General features: G+C 49.7%; 1 protein-coding gene and 1 long non-coding RNA gene across 15 annotated transcripts in view; one reads left to right on the top strand and one right to left on the bottom strand.

The window, feature by feature from the left end:
* Positions 1-16708, bottom strand: part of ATXN1 (ataxin 1) — a 451903-nt gene that overhangs the window by 6781 nt on the left and 428414 nt on the right. For 9 of the 14 annotated variants that reach the window (XM_081518164.1, XM_081518162.1, XM_081518165.1 and 6 more), the window contains 2 exons: positions 13387-15454; positions 516-1038 (listed from right to left, as the gene is read on the bottom strand). In XM_081518164.1, the coding sequence (XP_081374290.1) occupies positions 516-1038; positions 13387-15294 (2431 nt within the window). In that variant the 5' untranslated portion in view covers positions 15295-15454. Of the gene's footprint in view, positions 1-433; positions 1039-13386; positions 15455-16708 lie in introns of those variants that run through there. The other 5 variants (XM_081518155.1, XM_081518153.1, XM_081518152.1 and 2 more) reach the window with 2 other exon arrangements.
* On the top strand, positions 4089-7184 carry LOC145516711 (uncharacterized). The gene is made up of 2 exons (XR_014061692.1): positions 4089-4176; positions 5648-7184. It is a non-coding gene; the product is annotated as an uncharacterized LOC145516711 (long non-coding RNA).

Below are 16708 nucleotides of genomic sequence, written 5' to 3'. Positions count from 1 at the left end.
CTCCTGAGGACATTCCCCCAGTCCTCCAATCCGGTGCCGGGAGCAAGAGAGAGGGAGGCAGAGAGAAAGACACCCTCACAGAAGTGTCACCCAGGCACCCTCCCTGGCACACAGGCACGCGCACACCCCCCTGACACAGCTCCCTTCCCACAGACCATCCCTCTGAAGCCGGTGGAAGTCGGTGCCCCCGTGGGTGCATCTGCGATGCCAGAAAAGGCGGGTGCCATGGGGCCACCTTCGTCTCAACCAGGATGCCCACCACCTGCCTGGAGCCTGGGCTGGACTTACCCTGGCACCCCATCTGCCCACCCGAGGAGAGACACGCCCGGAAAAAGCATATGCACCAATCGCCTGCCCAACGCCTGCTGTAACTCTAATGACAAGGTTATAACAGAACCCTAAAGTAAGAGGATAACATGTAAATACTGAGTTATTTAGCCTACAGTACATCTGTAATCTGGATACAAATGATAAAGGAGGGCCAGCTTTCCCTTCCCCAGGCGGTTTCTACTTGCCTACGTTTGAGCGGCCTTCGATGCAAATCTTAACCTCCTGAGAAATGAGAGAAGGCTTGGGAAGAGTCAAAGGTGGCTCGTCTTCCGACTTCTCCAGTTTGCGGGTCTCGGGCGCTGACCACCTCCTCTTCCTCGTGGCTGCGGGCTTGCTGGGTTCTATTTTGGTGAGCAAGGGTGCAGCCGGCAATCCTCTTTTTTCGGGAAACTTCAGTTCGCCGTTCTCAGAGAGCATCTGGGCGCTTCCCTGGCTGAGCCCATTTTCCTGCTCGGCACACCTATGTCTACTGCCCGCGAGGCCGTCGGTCTTTGAGTGCCTCAGCAGGACGCTGGCCGGATCCACGGGCTGGCCCTTTTTAACAGAGCCGTTCTTCAGGTTCTTCAGGGTGAGCGAGATACAGACGTCCCCGACGGAGAGTTTGGAACACGGCAAATCAAAGAGCTGGCTGGTCCTCTCCGGGCAACAGGATGACCAGCCCTGTCCAAACACAAAAAAAGGATACTCTACCAAAACTTCCACGCTGACCTGTGAGAACAGTGAGAGACAGGGAGGAGGGAAAGAAGGAAAAGATGAAGACGTTTCATCCTTGTTTTATTGCATATACACAAGTACACAAACATAGATTCGCACATAAGCTGATCGGAAGAAAATACTCAGTTCCCCAATCTGCCTCCACCAACACATGTAAATAAGCCTCTTAGTTTTCTGCTGTACCTGTATTTACTGTATGGAGAAGCCAGTCAAAGTCCATTCAGTATTCAAAATAGAGTTTTACTGTGTATCCGCTCTATAGCTGGTCTCTGTTAAAACAAGTCAATGGACCCCCCAGAGGATGATGGAACACCTGCTTAGTGTTCAGGTGCTGGGCGCTGCATGTGACTCACACCCAAAGTATGTTCCTGTGGTTTATTAACTCACTGGACAGATGCTATCCTCACCGATGACAGTGCTGAACAGACATTAGAGTTAAGACTGTATTTTAGCTTCACGAGTCAGGCATTTATGTGTTCATCACTGTGTCCCTGGCCCCGAAAAGAGTACCTGGCATGTAGTTGAAAATAAATATTTGTTGGACAAATGAAGGCATATTCTAGGAACTTAGGAGGAGAACCAGTGAGAGCTGGAGAAAACAGGGAGGGCTTCCCCAGGACTTGAAATATGGGCAACACTTTGAGGATGCAATGAATACAAAACAGTTCCTGTGCTTGGCCCAGCTACATGGTCAAGCCCCAGGTACTCCAGTCAGTCTCTCTTGTCTGAAAGACAAATATCGAAAGCAGGGGAAGCTCAGCATCCTTTGAGTAGCTGTTGGTTTTTCTAGGCTGCTTATGTGCCATGCAGGCTTCCCAGGTGGCGCTACTGGTAAAGAAAACAACACAGGAGCTGCAGGAGACGCAGGTTCAATCCCTGTGTCAGGAAGAACCCCTGGAAGAGGAAATGGCAACCCACTCCAGGATTCTTGCCTGGAAAATCCCATGGATAGAGGAGCCTAGCGAGCTACAGTTCATAGGATTTCAAAGAGTTGGACACGACTGGAGCATGCACACATGTGCCATGTACTATGACAAATTTCAATAAATTGAAATGATTGAAAGGATACTCAAGTCCATATAAAAGGGCACAGTATTTGCATATAACCTACATTGTCTGCATACATTACTCATAATAGAATGTAAATGCTATGTCAATTGTTGCCTGGGAACTACTCAAGTTTTGCTTTTTGGAACTTTCTAGAATTTTTTTTTGCCCATAAATATTTTCAATCTGTGATTGGTTGAATACACAGGTGTGGAACCCACAGATATGGAAAGGCTGTATTGACTAAATACAGTAATATTGAAAATGTTCTGTTGAATTTCATACACAGGCACACATCCAGAAACACATAAATAATTAAAATATCTCACTTTAAAAGTAGTAAATTTTTATGTAATTTACATGGATTGTGGCTTTTCTACTTTTTTTTTCAATAACTGTGATTAATCTCATTTTAGACACACTTCTTAAATGATATATTTTACTTGCTCCATAGAAGACTTAAGTGTTTTTAGAAAAAACAACTAGAATTAACTTATATGGAAGTCTATTACTATAGTATGTATATGGGCACGGTGGTGGTTTAATTGCGAAGTCGTGACCGACTCGTGTGATCCCGTGGACTGTAGCCCGCCAGGCTCCTCTGTCCATGGGATTCTCCAGGCAAGAATACTGGAGCGGGTTGCCATTCCCTTCTCCAGTGTGTGGGCATGAGCCCATATAAATGTTCATATTATCTGGGGAAAATTTCATTGTTATGGGCTATCTGTATAATGAAAAGAGAATTTAAAAAATTTTGAGTTCCTACTATCTGTTAAACATTTAGGTACACATTTCACAAAAAGTATTTTGTTTGATACTCACAGTAAACTAGTGAGAAAAATGCTGTTGTTCCGATTTTACAAATAAGGAACTCTAGTGTCAAAGAGATTGAATCAGTGACCTAATGTCATGACTATACACTCTGATGGAGTTGGGATTTAATCCTAGTCTCTGTGGCCCCCAAACCTGTTTTCTTTTTTCCTATGTTACTCATCCTCTGCCCCTGTGAACAAAGATATTGTAGTATCACCAGAAGAGATGAACTTAACATTTCCACTACCCCAAAAGTGGTGAATGTTACTTGGAATAAATAGAATCCAATGACCCGAGGTTATGCATTTGTTCCACGATACAAAAAATTGTGCAATAGCATCAGCCTTACATCTGCTATGCGAATCAAGTGTCTCTCTATACATGAGGCTGATATTCAATTACAGAGCTACGTTCACATCATGCAGACATATACAAACATACCTACAAGTTACAGTATCAGATGGGGATGCCCATTGAGTTCCAGGTGGGAGGACCAACCTGGAGCTAGCTCCATGAATCCTGTCCCAAACCACTTAAGGCCATTAACCTCATACACAGAGCAGAGGAAACAAATCCTTCTTCAAGTGGGGATGGTTAGCTGCATTTCCTAGGTGATCCCCTGCTCCCGGGTAGAGTTGTGCTGACAGTCAGCCCAACAACTACTAACCAAGGGGTTCTTGCTGTGTCAGCCATATTACATGCATTCCTCAGAGCAGCCAATATTCACATTCTGAAAATAACTTCTACTGTGTACAAATCTATCTGAAGACTTTTACATGTTGCCAAGTGCGACAGACTCATTAAGACGATGGCTTCAAAGCCTCTGTGTTGAGTAATGTTACTGATGACTCCACAAGGGATGATATAGATGTACCTGCTCCCCCGTTACATACACCCTATTTGGGGGCATTTTAAAGGCCCTTCATTGTTCTATCATCTCAAAACTCTGAAAGCAGGTCTTAGAATGAAATTCTGTGAGGTGGTTGATAGCTTGAACAGCCTACCTAAAAATTCATGAAAGAAAAGTGATGAGGAGAGAGGAGAATATTTGAGAGGTGTGCTCAAAAGGGCGATGATAATGGGATTTATTTTAACCTAGAGAGCTTTGGGGAAATCTTCTCTGTCACTTCAAAGGCTTGCCTTTGGTCCCTTCCTCCTAAAAGCTCACTTTGTCTTCTCCCCAGAGAGCTCTGCCATGCCAGGAGAAGATGCCACCCCGTCAAGCTGGGTCCATACAAATTAGGAGCAAAAGATTCAGGTCATATGATCTCGGTAAGCAGTGGGCTGCATGGATCAGGCTCCATGTTATTTTTCTCCTAATTATTTATCCTCGCTAACATTTATCCTCATGAATATTCTTCCCTCCCTAATGCTGTAGCCTGAATTATCTAGATAATGCGGGGCGGGCTCTGCATATATGTGAACTACAGTAAGGTTTTGCCCTTCCTTGGGTGAAAGTTAAACTCTCGTTTGTACATATCTCAAATAAGCACACCGAAGTTAGTCATAACAAAAGTATTTTCATTTTGTAATTAGGTTTGTCAGAAGGACATAAACACTCTCAAAGGTTAACTGATCATTAACAATTAATGAAGAAATCATACTGACAGATTTTTCAGTGAGAATGTATATGGCTGGGTCTGCCCACTTGAAATTCCCTTACAGAGGAGCGTTATTTGCCTCAAAACACGCTGTCAAGGCCAATCGGTACTACTGTGGATATGAAAAGACATGGTGGGATTTTGTGACATGATGTCGCTTTAAACCAGAAATGAGTCTGAATTCCTTGAACTTGAGGCCCATGTGGGGCTCCCTCTGGTGCTGTGCAATATAATTAAGTGTTTCACACTCCAGGTTTTGCAGTTTGAATCAAGTTCAAAATGTAACACTGAGCACCTGCTAAGTGTTAGAGACTTACTGTTTAAGACCTAGTCGCTGCCTTCAGTGAGGAGCCAGAACATGCATGCAAAACCAGTAATTTCACCAGGGCCTGTTTGGATACTGGCAACCATGTTACCTGGCGATGTCCACTTGACCATATCCTGGCAACTCTAACTGAACGTGTCCCAAACAGACCCCTGATAGGCCCCTGCCCACTGGCACCTCTTGGGTTCCTCCCCACCTCCAAGAGCCACGTCCCCACACTTCCAGCGTTCAAGTCAACAGCCTGGGCATCACACTTTCCTGGGCTCCTCCTCCTCCCAGACCGCATGCATCCAAATCACAAGCAAGTCCAAGGAGTTCTCTCTTCCAAACACAGCTAGGATGAGACTATTTCTCACTGCCTCCACAGCCACAGTCCTGGCCAAGCCAGCTTCTCACTGGGAGAAAAAGCCCCGTGAACAAGCCTGGCGTGGTCTGCATCCCACCCCTTTGTCCCTGCACCGCAGTAACACTGGTCTCCTTGTTGGTCCTTACACTTCAAAAGACACTTGTGCCTCTGGGTCTGGGCGTCTGCTCTTCCCCCCACTTGAAAGCCTTTTAGCTGTGTTCTGTCACTCCTGTTCCCCTTCTCAGAGAGAGTGTCACCAAACACCCTGTTTGACTGGTCTCCCTCCTTCTTTCCCCACCCTCTTTAGCCTGCTTTATTTTTTCCCACACCACTTGTTATCTTTTGAAGTGTCATTTTCTCCCGTATTTCTCTGTTTCACCTCTGCCCGTGAACTCCCAAGAGACTGCATGTTCTGGGGAGGGGGGTACTGTGCTGAGATACTGCCTGGTTTGCTCACAGCTCTATCCCCAGGGTGCAGGACACCACCTGGCCTGTAATGGGTGCTCAGGACAAATCTGAAAGACTGGTTCTGTGTTTGCCCTCCGCGAGTGAAAACACCGCAACGTACCACTGGCCAACAGAGGCCGATGTTTAGATGCTAGAGAGACTGCCTGGGCCTGTGACCACCAGCCAGGACTCCACCGGGCTCACGCTCCTTGCCCAGGGAGGAGCTGCACGTTCCCTGGGTCTCGCTCAGCCCGTCACAGGCGCCGTTCCAGGCCGAGCCACAGCTGCCTCACTCCACGGTCCCGTCAGACGCGGCGCTCACCCTGATCTCACTGAGTCATACATCAGTTACTTTCTCCCCAAGCGTGAGGTTCCTTTCCGCGCTTTCAGCTGCGCTAATAACCATGAATTCATTTTATGACCTTGTCGAGGTTCAAATGGGCTCCAATTAAACCTCAATGAAAATATATTCATGAGGGCAGGACCATACAAGACCAAAACCTGTTATATAACTCCTAGCAGCTCGACACAGCCACCTTCTTTTCTTTCATCACATAAATACATCCTTTTCCAAACACTTGAAGCAAACTGGAGGATGAAATGGGAGCATGAATAGCCTTTGTCCGGTGTCAGCTTGAGCCCCCCTCTGCCTTTCATCCCTGGATGCCTTGTATCCAGCACCTCTCTTTTTTAGGGGTGGTCACCTTCCATCCTCCTGTGCCCTTTCCCGCCCACCTCCGGTGGCTGCAGACACACCCACCGCTCCCTATGGCTCCAAAGAGAAACCTGGCCTCCTCTCCCCTCCCTCTCTCCAGCCCCGCTAAACTAGCTCCTCTAAAACGATCGCCTCCAACTTCTAATCAAGATGAAGACACCAAGACAGGGAGGTAACATCCTCACTTTGGGCTGATAATTATTTAATGTCACCTCCTGATCTGGTGAATGACTGCCTTTTATGATCATTCTTAGCTCTTGTGTAAGTTCAGTAAAATACCTTTAGCTACTTAAAGACCACCATATCTAAACCGTGCATGCATATACGCACATCTATGCTGTTTGGTTGTATTTTTCAACAGTAGATTGGTGCTCTGTCTATACACACACATATGTATGTATCACCGAAAGCAAGATATAAAGAAAACAAAACGTCTGTTGTTTAAATTTGTCTCCCTTTTCCTTCATGAGAATCCCTGTTTTCACAAATGTGAAGGGCATCTGTTTTACAAAGCATTTTTTTCTCAAGCCTATCGCAAATGTACACATTCTGCCTGCATCCAGGAGTGAGGACATGACTCAGAAGTGGGTGTCAGTGAGGACCTCTCACTTTTGGGGACATGCTTACGCTGGGAATCCCTAACTTTGTCTGCAAGTGAAGTTCTGGGTCCTGTTTCACCCATAGAGAAAAGTCAGTCTGTTCTCCCCGAAGGCTAGTTTGCATGACCACAATTCTCCATGTCAAAAAAAAACATTGAAAACACTGGAGCAAAGACGGAGGGGCTGATGGAGGCCCCATTTACTTCGATGTTGAAAAATCATTAATAAAAACAGTCACACCTCTTCAGTCAAGTGTAAGAGCGTCTGTGAGTGTTCTATTTAAAACATTTCATCACGTTCACGCTAAGCCTGACTCAGTCTCTGGTGGAAGCTGTTTCATTAAACCCACATTCCGGCACAGAGACGCCTCCAAACACAAGCCCCACATGACGGATGAGCTGAGTTCTCACAATGTCGCTTGGCTCCCAGAGACCCGACTGGCAGGTGACCAGAGCAGCTCTAGGGCACACGGGCCTGTCCCACTTGCCCTCCCTGCCCACCAGGGTCTTAAAATGCGTGCCTTAAAGAACAAACGTGTACTCTTCAGTGCTATAAGGAAATGAGCTTTCAAAGCCACAGAACAACATGAAGGTCCTGTAAATTTATGTTGCTGAGGGAAAGAAGTCAGTCTGAAAAAGCTACACATGATAGGAAGGCTGGATATGTGATATTACACATTTATCAAAACCTACAGAATGTAGAACACAGAGTAAACCTAATATAAAGTATGGACTTTAGTTAATAATAATGTATCAATATTAGCTCATCAATTATAAGTCACACATGTACCATTAAAATGCAAGATTTTAATAAAGGGAAATTCTGGGTGTCTGGGAACTCTGTACTTTCTGTTCAATTTTTTATAAACCTAAAACTACTTTCAACAATAAAGTCTACTTAAAAAAAAAAAAGCTATAAGCTACAATGGTCCCAGAAAATCTACTTCAGTAACACATGTAAGATCCCCAAGCTGGGGGCACTTATATCACACACATGCTCAAGCAGAGCATTTTTCTTCTTTTGGGGTAGGGGGAGGGAACACAAACAAAAATGTGTTTGATATTGCTTCTTTGCTGGAGCCTTTCTGGCATTAGAGCTGGGAGGATTATCACCAATCACTGGACCCCAGGGCCAGTAATGAGCTTTGCATTGAGGGCGGCCACTACCCATTTTCTGATTCATCAGGGTTCACATTCACCAAGGCCCGTGTGTAAAATGCTTGGCCAGTCGGTCTGCCTTGGCTGCTTAGGGACTATACAGGCATCTGTGCTGCCTGCAGGAGGGCTCTGGCTATTTTTAGGCACCAGCTAACCCATTAAATGCATAACGCAGCCACTGATGGCTCACAGAACACAGGGGTTAAATGAAAAATAGTGGAATGGAAGAAAAGCCATCGGTAGGTGTGCAGTGAGTATGTCACTGTAACATGCTGTATGGGTGTGTGCATGCACACACATGCATGCGCACACACACACACAGACAGACGAATTGGGAGAAGAAAATGACATGGAATATTAAGCTGCCACCAAGGAGGTAAAAGGAAGCAGGCAGCTCCTGACTCGGGGATGCGACAGACAGCCCTAATGAGAGATAGAGCCCAGCACTAAGGAAAAAAAAGCAGCCTCATCACAGATAAAATGTACTGCAATCGTCCTGACAAAATGTTGTGTACTCTTCAGAAAAGTCGAGCCTGGGGAGCATGAGATAGAGGGCTGCGGAGGCTGCTCAAAGATGGAAGACCAGAGCTCCCCCAGTGGGGCTGTCCCAGGCCGGGGGTCCCTCAGTGGGCATGGTGCCCAGATCCTTTCTGCAAAGGAGAGGTGCATGAGCCCCTGTTTCTGCACTGGACACTGATGTGCAGGGCTCAACCATCAAATGACCCCTCCAGTCCAGCTCATGCTCGGGAAAACCAGAATGTGTTACATGCACACAGGCCAGCGTGAGGTCATGGTACTTCCTTCATAGAAACTGTGATGGCGAGGGATGCTCCTGGACCTCTCCTGGGAATATGCCGCAGGAACATAGGCAGAGTGAAATGGCTTATGATGCTCATCAAAAAAGTTTAGCCTTCTTTCCAGACTTTTCTAAACTGTCTCTCCTTCCAAAAGCTCTTGTAAGAGCATGAAGCCTTTTACTCATTCACTTTTCAGGACCTAACCTTTCTCTTCTCAGGGTCAAAGTCCCACCCAAGCGGAAGCAAGGAAGGGAACCTAACACTGCTGAGGACCTACTACCCGCTACCTACTGAACTGGTTCTTTTGAGCGAATATCCTTTCTTCCCTGGTGGCTCAGATGGTAAAGAATCTGCTGCAATGCAGGAGACCCTGGTTCAATCCCTGGGTTGAAAAGATCCCCTGGAGAAGGAAATGGCAACCCACTCCAGTATTCTTGCCTGGAGAATTCCATGGACAGAGGAGCCTGGTGGGCTACAGTCCATGGGGTCGCAAAGAGGAACACCATTGTGCGGCTAACACTTTGGCTTCACTTTTCTTTCACTTTACAACCACTTTCATTCTTCACATAACAACACGAGATGGATGGAAGGCACATGTGTCATTTGCACCATGAAGCATGTGGGCACTAGTCTGTTTGTGATTTGCACCAACTCCCAAAGCTCCAGTGGTGGAGGACAGATTCAGCCTCAGGTCTTTTCAGCTCCAGGTCCTGCATTTTCTGACCAGTTAACCTGCTTCCCACCCAAGCAGACGATGCTCTGCCCTCTAGCTGAATCACACTGGCTCCCATGTGGATGTTATTATCACCTCAGGATCCCTTCTGGGCTCACCATAGACTCAGGAGACCATGGGTGGCTACCGAGAGGCTTCGTGTGGTGCACACAGGCTAACAGACAATGCCTGAGATGCCCCTTTAATTCTCCTGGAGAAGAACCAGCCTGGGGGAACTGGGATGCAAGGATACTTTGCCTGGGCCAAGAAATATTGCTCTGGGAATGACAAAACCACAGGGATGGGGATGAATATGCAAAAGCATTTTTCTCCTACACTGCCTCACACGGAGCTTCAGATCCACCACCCTGGAGGTCTCTTATCACAATAATAATTAGGAATTTGGCTCCTGAAAATAATCCCTCAGTGAAAATTCCCTTGTTTGTATACAGGGTGGCTTTCCTTCTCACTGGGATCTATATGCTATTAGCATGAAGTCAGGTAACTTTCCCTGTATATCCCCTCCCCCTTTTTATTTTTTTGCTTAGTGGATGCTAGTAAATTTCACAAGGGCTGTTCTGCACGGCAGGAAAGCAAAGGAATACAAAAACAAAGAGGATGCTGAAGATATGATCTTGTATAAGGAATCATTTGCCCCTTTTACTGATGAGAAAAACCCTAGCTCAGAGAGAGGTGGGACCATTCAGTTTTGCCATTTAGCTCGGGGCTTGTCCCAGTGCACTCACCAGGGATGCCCGTGGTAGGTTATGAAGTCAAGCGTCCCTGCGGTCCTGCTCCAGTGCAGGATTTACACCTGGGGCCACAAAGCCATCTGCCCTTTAGAAAACCACCCCCTTCCTCCCACAACTTCCCCAGTCAAATCTGTGATTTGGCTAATTAAGTAAAAAGGCTCTGCACATCTCTCAACCTGCCTAATGGGTGCAAGTGTTAAAGAGATTTCTAATCAGTTGAGAAGACCAAGACCGGATCTCCAGACCAGGGGAGAAAACCCCTCAGAGAGCCCCCTGAGGAGGAAGGGAAGCCCTCAGCCCTTAAGAGTGTAAATTAAATCCGGACTTTCCTTCTCTCTCGCCCTCCCCTTTCTCTGATTCTTGGCTGACTCTGCCCCCGTCACTTGTGGCAAACACAGCTGGTGGAGTATTTTAGCTGGGATGATGTCAGCCTGTTTCTGATAGGCTTCTGGGTAAAGTGACACATCACTGGCGAGCCGGGCCCTGCACTTGTGTTTCTGCAGCTTGGAACCCCAGCCACCCTTTTGAGTCCTTCCCAGGGGGTGGCGGGGCCACACAGGGGCAGCCTGACAGGCCTGTGAACAGGCCCTGACAAACCCGCTACCTTCTAATTTGCACCTTAGCCATCAGCAAAGAGACCGGTGGCCTGGCAACGGGAAGGAAATGAGACTTCATACATAGAAGCCGATTTCTCGATCGTTTAAGCATTCGCTCTGCGGAGGATCGGGGCGGGGGTGGGGTGGGGGGGACGAGCACACAAAGATGCTACCTCCCTCTGCACTGCTGGTCAATCTGGAACCTAGAGGTCTGTGAAGCTCGGGTCTGTGGGGGCTCCTGCGGCCTTGGAGATGAGCCTGCAGCTCAGAGCTGTTCTTTACTGAAAGCCGAAAAGAGGTGCTGGGTAGGAGATAGTTGCATTTCAAAATAACCCCTCTTCCTCTGCTTACCTCTGTTCACAGTAGTGCTTTAAGGATTAAAAAGATCATGAAAAAAAAAAAAAACAACACATTTACTTTTCCTTTCTTATTTCCCAGGCTTCACTTGGGGTCTGTTAAAAGATAACTTTGCTAGTAAATTAGCTCATTCTTTTTTCAACGAGGATCCATCCACTCCTAATCCAAGTAGGAGGCAGAGAGGGAGCAGAAACTTAGACATGGGTAGTGAGTTCTACATAATGATGCCCTTTTCCAAATATCCTGATTTTTACTGTTTTTTGCATCAGAACCCTGAGAAATTTTTCTTTGGCCTCACCAAAGTTTACAGCGACATCTCACCATTAAAAAGAAAAGTCTTCGGGGCTAAAAGCTCCTGGCAACGCAAGCCCTCCGATATTGTGCAAGATCCCACATCCGGACATTCACAAGCAGTCCTGGAAAACGCTTTGGAAAATCAGACTCCCCCACCTCACTTGATCTTTTTAAAAATATTCTAAAAACAATTCAAACCATTAACTAGCTTGTTTATCTTTGACTGTCCCAAATACCAGCTATGCCATGACCATTTTTCAACTCATTTCAAACTGAAGAAGGTGCTGTCATATCTCATTCCCAGGAGCACCGAGGCTCTACAGCCTGGGAAGTTCCCGGCCTGGGGGCCAAACCTGACTTCAAGCAAGCTAGGCAGTGAAACTGCTGTTTCCATACACATGGGCGGAATAAATGCATTCAAGTGATTAAAGAAGCTAGAAAAGAGTGGACTGAAGACACTCATGGAAATTAAGAGCTGATCATGGTTCCAGTTTTAACATGACTCAGCTTGGCTGCATCTGGCCCTTGGGGTTCCTATTTATAAGTCCAGGAGATCACCTGGGACAGCCTTGACCTTTCAGATTATATGAACCATGCCTTTTATTCTCTATATCTGATGCTTTGACATCTTGGGGTCTTGCTGACACTGGAGGGACTGTCCCTCCCTGCGTTAGCTAATTCCTAGACATAGCTAACAGCTCCCCTGCCAGGGATAATGTTCTTCACATGCAAAGCAAACACCCACACCAGAGCTTCCTCCTCAATGAATGGAACTTTTACTCTCTGGGCCACTATCAGACACCTAGGGACAGCTCCTGTGCCCAGAGCCTGCTGAAATGATTCAAACTAGCCAAACCTGCGCTTGCTACCCTGCCTCACCCACTCCTTCCCACTGAAACAACAATAAAGGCTCTTGTCCATGTTTTCTCCTCCCTCCCAGTGCCTCATGACAGACCCTGGGCTTCTTCTACATGTCAGCCCATGTGGCCTGGCATATCCCCTCTTCTTGGGATCTGAGTATAACACACCACCTTTTCAAGGCAGATATATTCTCCTCTGTTGGCCTCACCATACCTAAATGATAACAAAACCTACATGTTAAAACATGGATGTTGGGACTTCCCCTGATGGTCCAGCCCCTAAGACTCCAAGCTCCTGATACAGGGGGCCTGGTTTCGACCCCTGGTCGGGGAGCTAGATCCCACATGCTGCAACTAAGAGTTCACAAGCCACAACTAAAGATCAAAGATTCCGAGTACTGCAACTAAGACCAAAGTGCGGCACAGCCAAATTAAAAAAACAAAAAACAAAAAACACTGATGTTGTAATGGGATATGGCAACTCTGGGCACCTAACATTCTCGCCTGAACCAGCACTGTCTTTTCCTGACCAAAAAAAAAAGGGGGGATGGGGGTGGTAAATGACTTTTCTTAATCAAGGTTACTCATCTAAACCACGGAACATCAACAAAATAACCTGAGTGGTGATTTTAACTGTCCCAAGCATGGTACCTGACCAGCCTCCATTGGAGATGCAGAGAAATTAATTAATTACAAACAGCGGATGCTTCTGGGTGCATTAGGGCTCAATTCTCTTAGAGAACAGTGGTTGGGGGAACGCGAGAAGTCTAACCTTAAGGAACAAAGTGAAAGTGAAAGAAAACCCTCAATCACCCCCACAGCCGCAGACAGGTCTGCTGCTTGGAAGAAAGTCATGGTGCCAGGAGGTAAGGGAGGTGGCACGGCGCAGTGTCCCCCCACCTGTGTGATGCGGACCCACGTTACCTGCGCTCGGTGATCCCCGACGGCAAACTGAATCACGGCGACGCCGGGGCTGTGGCTGTCCGCGATCCTCTCCACCGTGCTGGAGTCGATCTTCAGGTCGGTGCTGATCTCCGCGCTCTGGATGAAGTCCTCCGTCTTCAGGTCCTCCACTTTCTTCAGCTCCCCGTTGGCCAACTGGATGATGGAGCCTTTCATGAAGTAGGGTGGCAGCGTGGGGGGCGCGGCGGCGGGGGAGGCCACGGACTGCGCCACGGGCAAGTGGATCTGGGCCTGCACCATGGCCGGGTAGGCGGCCTGGGTGACCAGGGCCTCGGGGCCGAAGTTCTCGCTCTTGGGCAGGGCGGTGGTGACAAACGTGTGAGGCACTGCAGCAAACTGGGGCGATGACGTGACGATGGCCGAGGCGGCGCCCGACCCCTCCAGGTCAGCACTGCCCACGGGGATGAGCAGAGGCTGGGTGCCCGGGATGACCAGGTGCGGGGGCAGGCCACCGGCGTAGGTGATAGCTTGCTGCTGGCCGCTCAGGTAGCCGATTACCGGTGGCTGCGTGCCCGCGTAGAAGGCCGTGGCCGGCAGCCCGACCGGGAGGGCCTCCGAGGCGCTGTGTGTGGTCTGGATGACCGTGTGCGGGGACAGGGTGGCGACGGCCTTCACGCCTTCGGGGCCCAGCGCCTGCTGCGGGGACAGCGCGTAGGAGCGGTGCCCAGGCTTCCCCAAGTGCAGGCCGCTCTTGTCGTTGAGGGTGGACGGGGAGTTCTCCCGGTGGGTGACCTGCTGCCCCTCGAGGTCGGCGGCGGGGGTGCTGCTGTTGGGCAGGACCATCACGGAGGCCCGCACCCCTGACGCGTCGCGGACGCTGTAGTCGGCCGGGCCGGGGTGGACCACCACGTGCCTGGACTCGTACGGGTGGGGCACGGCCTTGCCAGCCGCCTTCACCAGGCCCAGGTCGGCCGTGGGGGGCGCCCCATACCGGCGGCCCTTCTCCACCTCCCCGTTCAGCATCTCCTTGGCCTGCATGGCCTGCTGTAGCCGGCTGCTCTCGGCCTTCTTGGTGGCCTCGCGGGTGACAAAGTGGCTGCCGGAGTCCGTGTACTGCACGACCACCTGCGGGGAGGGCCCCAAAGTGAGCGTGTGCGGGATCATGGTCGGGTGCGTGTGCAGGTGGACGGGCAGGACCGGCGGCGAGGCCGGGCGCGCGGCGTTCTGCGGCGAGCTGGAGATGCGCACGTACTGGCTCTGCTGGGGGGGCGGTGGGGACCCCGGGGGGAGGAGCCCTGCGGTCCGGCCTAGGTGCTGCGGCGGCGGCGGCGGTGGCGGCGGCTCGGCCTTGTGTCCGGAGGCTCGGCTCAGCCCGCCCATGTCGGCCAGCAGGCTGCTATAGGCCTCCAGCTGGGAGCGCTGGGCGGGCGTGGCGGCGCCCACGGCCGAGGCTACCGCGCTGGTGACCGGGCTGGCCGTAGGCGAGATCAGCTGGGAAGGGATGAAGCCGGCGTAGGGTCCGCTGTACTGGGAAGACCCGATGAACTGTAACGTGTGCGGCAGGTGGGCGTACTGCACGGGGGACACGGGGGCCCCGGACGGTGGGGGCGGCGGATATGCCGCAGGCATCGTCGTGGTGGACGCCACAGCCGGGACGGACCGGGGCGCGCTGGGCGGGGAGTAGTCCAGCCCCGTGGACAGCGCTTTGTGTAAACCTATTCCCTGCTGTAAACCGAGCTCCGCCGGGGGCCCTGCTGGCCCCAGTCGCCCACCCACGTGGCCCCGGGCGCCGGGGAGCCATGCTGCGTTCTCCGCGCGGTGGTTGTCGCTGGGCACTGCCTTGTCCTCCGAGGACGGCCGGCTGGTGGCGGGGATCTCGCGCTTCTTGGGAGGCAGGCATTCATTGCTGCGCTCTTGGTTGGATTTCATTTTTCGCCGTCCCCCCTCCACGGTGACCGTTTCACTGTCGGACTGGCTCTGGTTTTAGTCTGATAAACGGAAAGTCACATTTGATTTCTGTAGGGGATCCAGGCTCTTCATGAGGAATCATCTCCCCGTGGGTGCGATCCTCCAGCAGCTGCTCTGGAATCTGGGAAAAGGCAGAGGGTCGGGACCAAGGGGGAGAAGGAGGGTTGGGCGGGGGGGAACAGGGCGTCAGAACATCAACACTGGAAAAGAACACCCTCCCGAGAGATTCACGTGAATCCCCCCAAATCCTGCCGCCAGCCCCACTATTAGAGCAGGTAAAACGCTGGCCGGGTTGGGTAGGACATCAGGAAGATCATTAAGGCACGGGACAAGTCAAACCTTTTTTATGGATTTAGTAAGTCTAAGATCTCTCTCTCAATACCCTCTTCTCCCCCCCTCCCCTTTTCTTTTTGGAGCCCAAACAATTAATTTCTTAGTTTCCCTCCCAGAAATGGTCCTCCCACTCCTCAGCTCTATCCTCACCCAGTCTCTGGACGATCAAATGAAGCCTACAGTGATGATCAGCCGTCCTCTGAGCCAGGCACTGGGAGGACCAGGTTAGGAACGGAAGTCCCCAGATTTCATAGGCTGAGTCCTCCTCTGCCACAGTGAAAGTGGAAGTGGCTCAGTCGTGTCGGACTCTCTGCGACCCCATGGGCTATAGAGTCCATGGAATTCTCCAGGCCAGAATACTGGAGTGGGTAGCCTTTCCCTTCTCCAGGGGATCTTCCCAACCCAGGAATCGAACCAGGGTCTCCTGCGTTGCAGGCGGATTCTCTACGAGCTGAGCTATCAGGGAAGCTCTGCCATAGGCGATACTCAAAAGATTCTAGTGACTCTGGGTCCATACTGGATTTACAACAATTCTCGTTTGCCTAACACATACATAAACACACACACTATATACAGGCCAACTGAGCAGAGGCAGCCCCAAATAATTCTGTTCTCTACATGTTTCCAAACAGCTCCCAGTACAGCTACTCATCGGGTAACAGCCAAAAGGAATCTATGAGACAGTTAAAACAGGAACATGGTTTGGTTCTTAAAAATTCAATAATCAGGCATTGAGGGTGTCCTTAATGAGGGCAACATGCTTGCTTCATCTCTGCCTCTTACTTCCTTTCCAAGTGCTCTTTGAATTCTCTCTCCATACTCTCCACCCTCGTCTCCTTGGAAAGGGCCAGTCCACCATGAACCCTAGAGATGAAGCCTCTGCTAGACCAATCAGGCCTGTGTGTCTCAACCTGGACATACAAGTAGGGAGCCAGTTTTCATGGACACCTATTTCAGTCTTTTGGGAACCACCCAATTCTGTTACCAGGACTGTGTAGGCAGAGAGATGTCCACCTGGCAAGAGGCAGATCATCAGTGGAAC

The sequence above is a fragment of the Giraffa tippelskirchi genome, chromosome 8 (genome assembly GCF_054371585.1).
Source record: "Giraffa tippelskirchi isolate mGirTip1 chromosome 8, T2T-mGirTip1v1.2.pri, whole genome shotgun sequence".
Lineage (NCBI taxonomy): Eukaryota > Metazoa > Chordata > Mammalia > Artiodactyla > Giraffidae > Giraffa > Giraffa tippelskirchi.
This window is presented reverse-complemented; position numbering and strand designations above follow the sequence as displayed.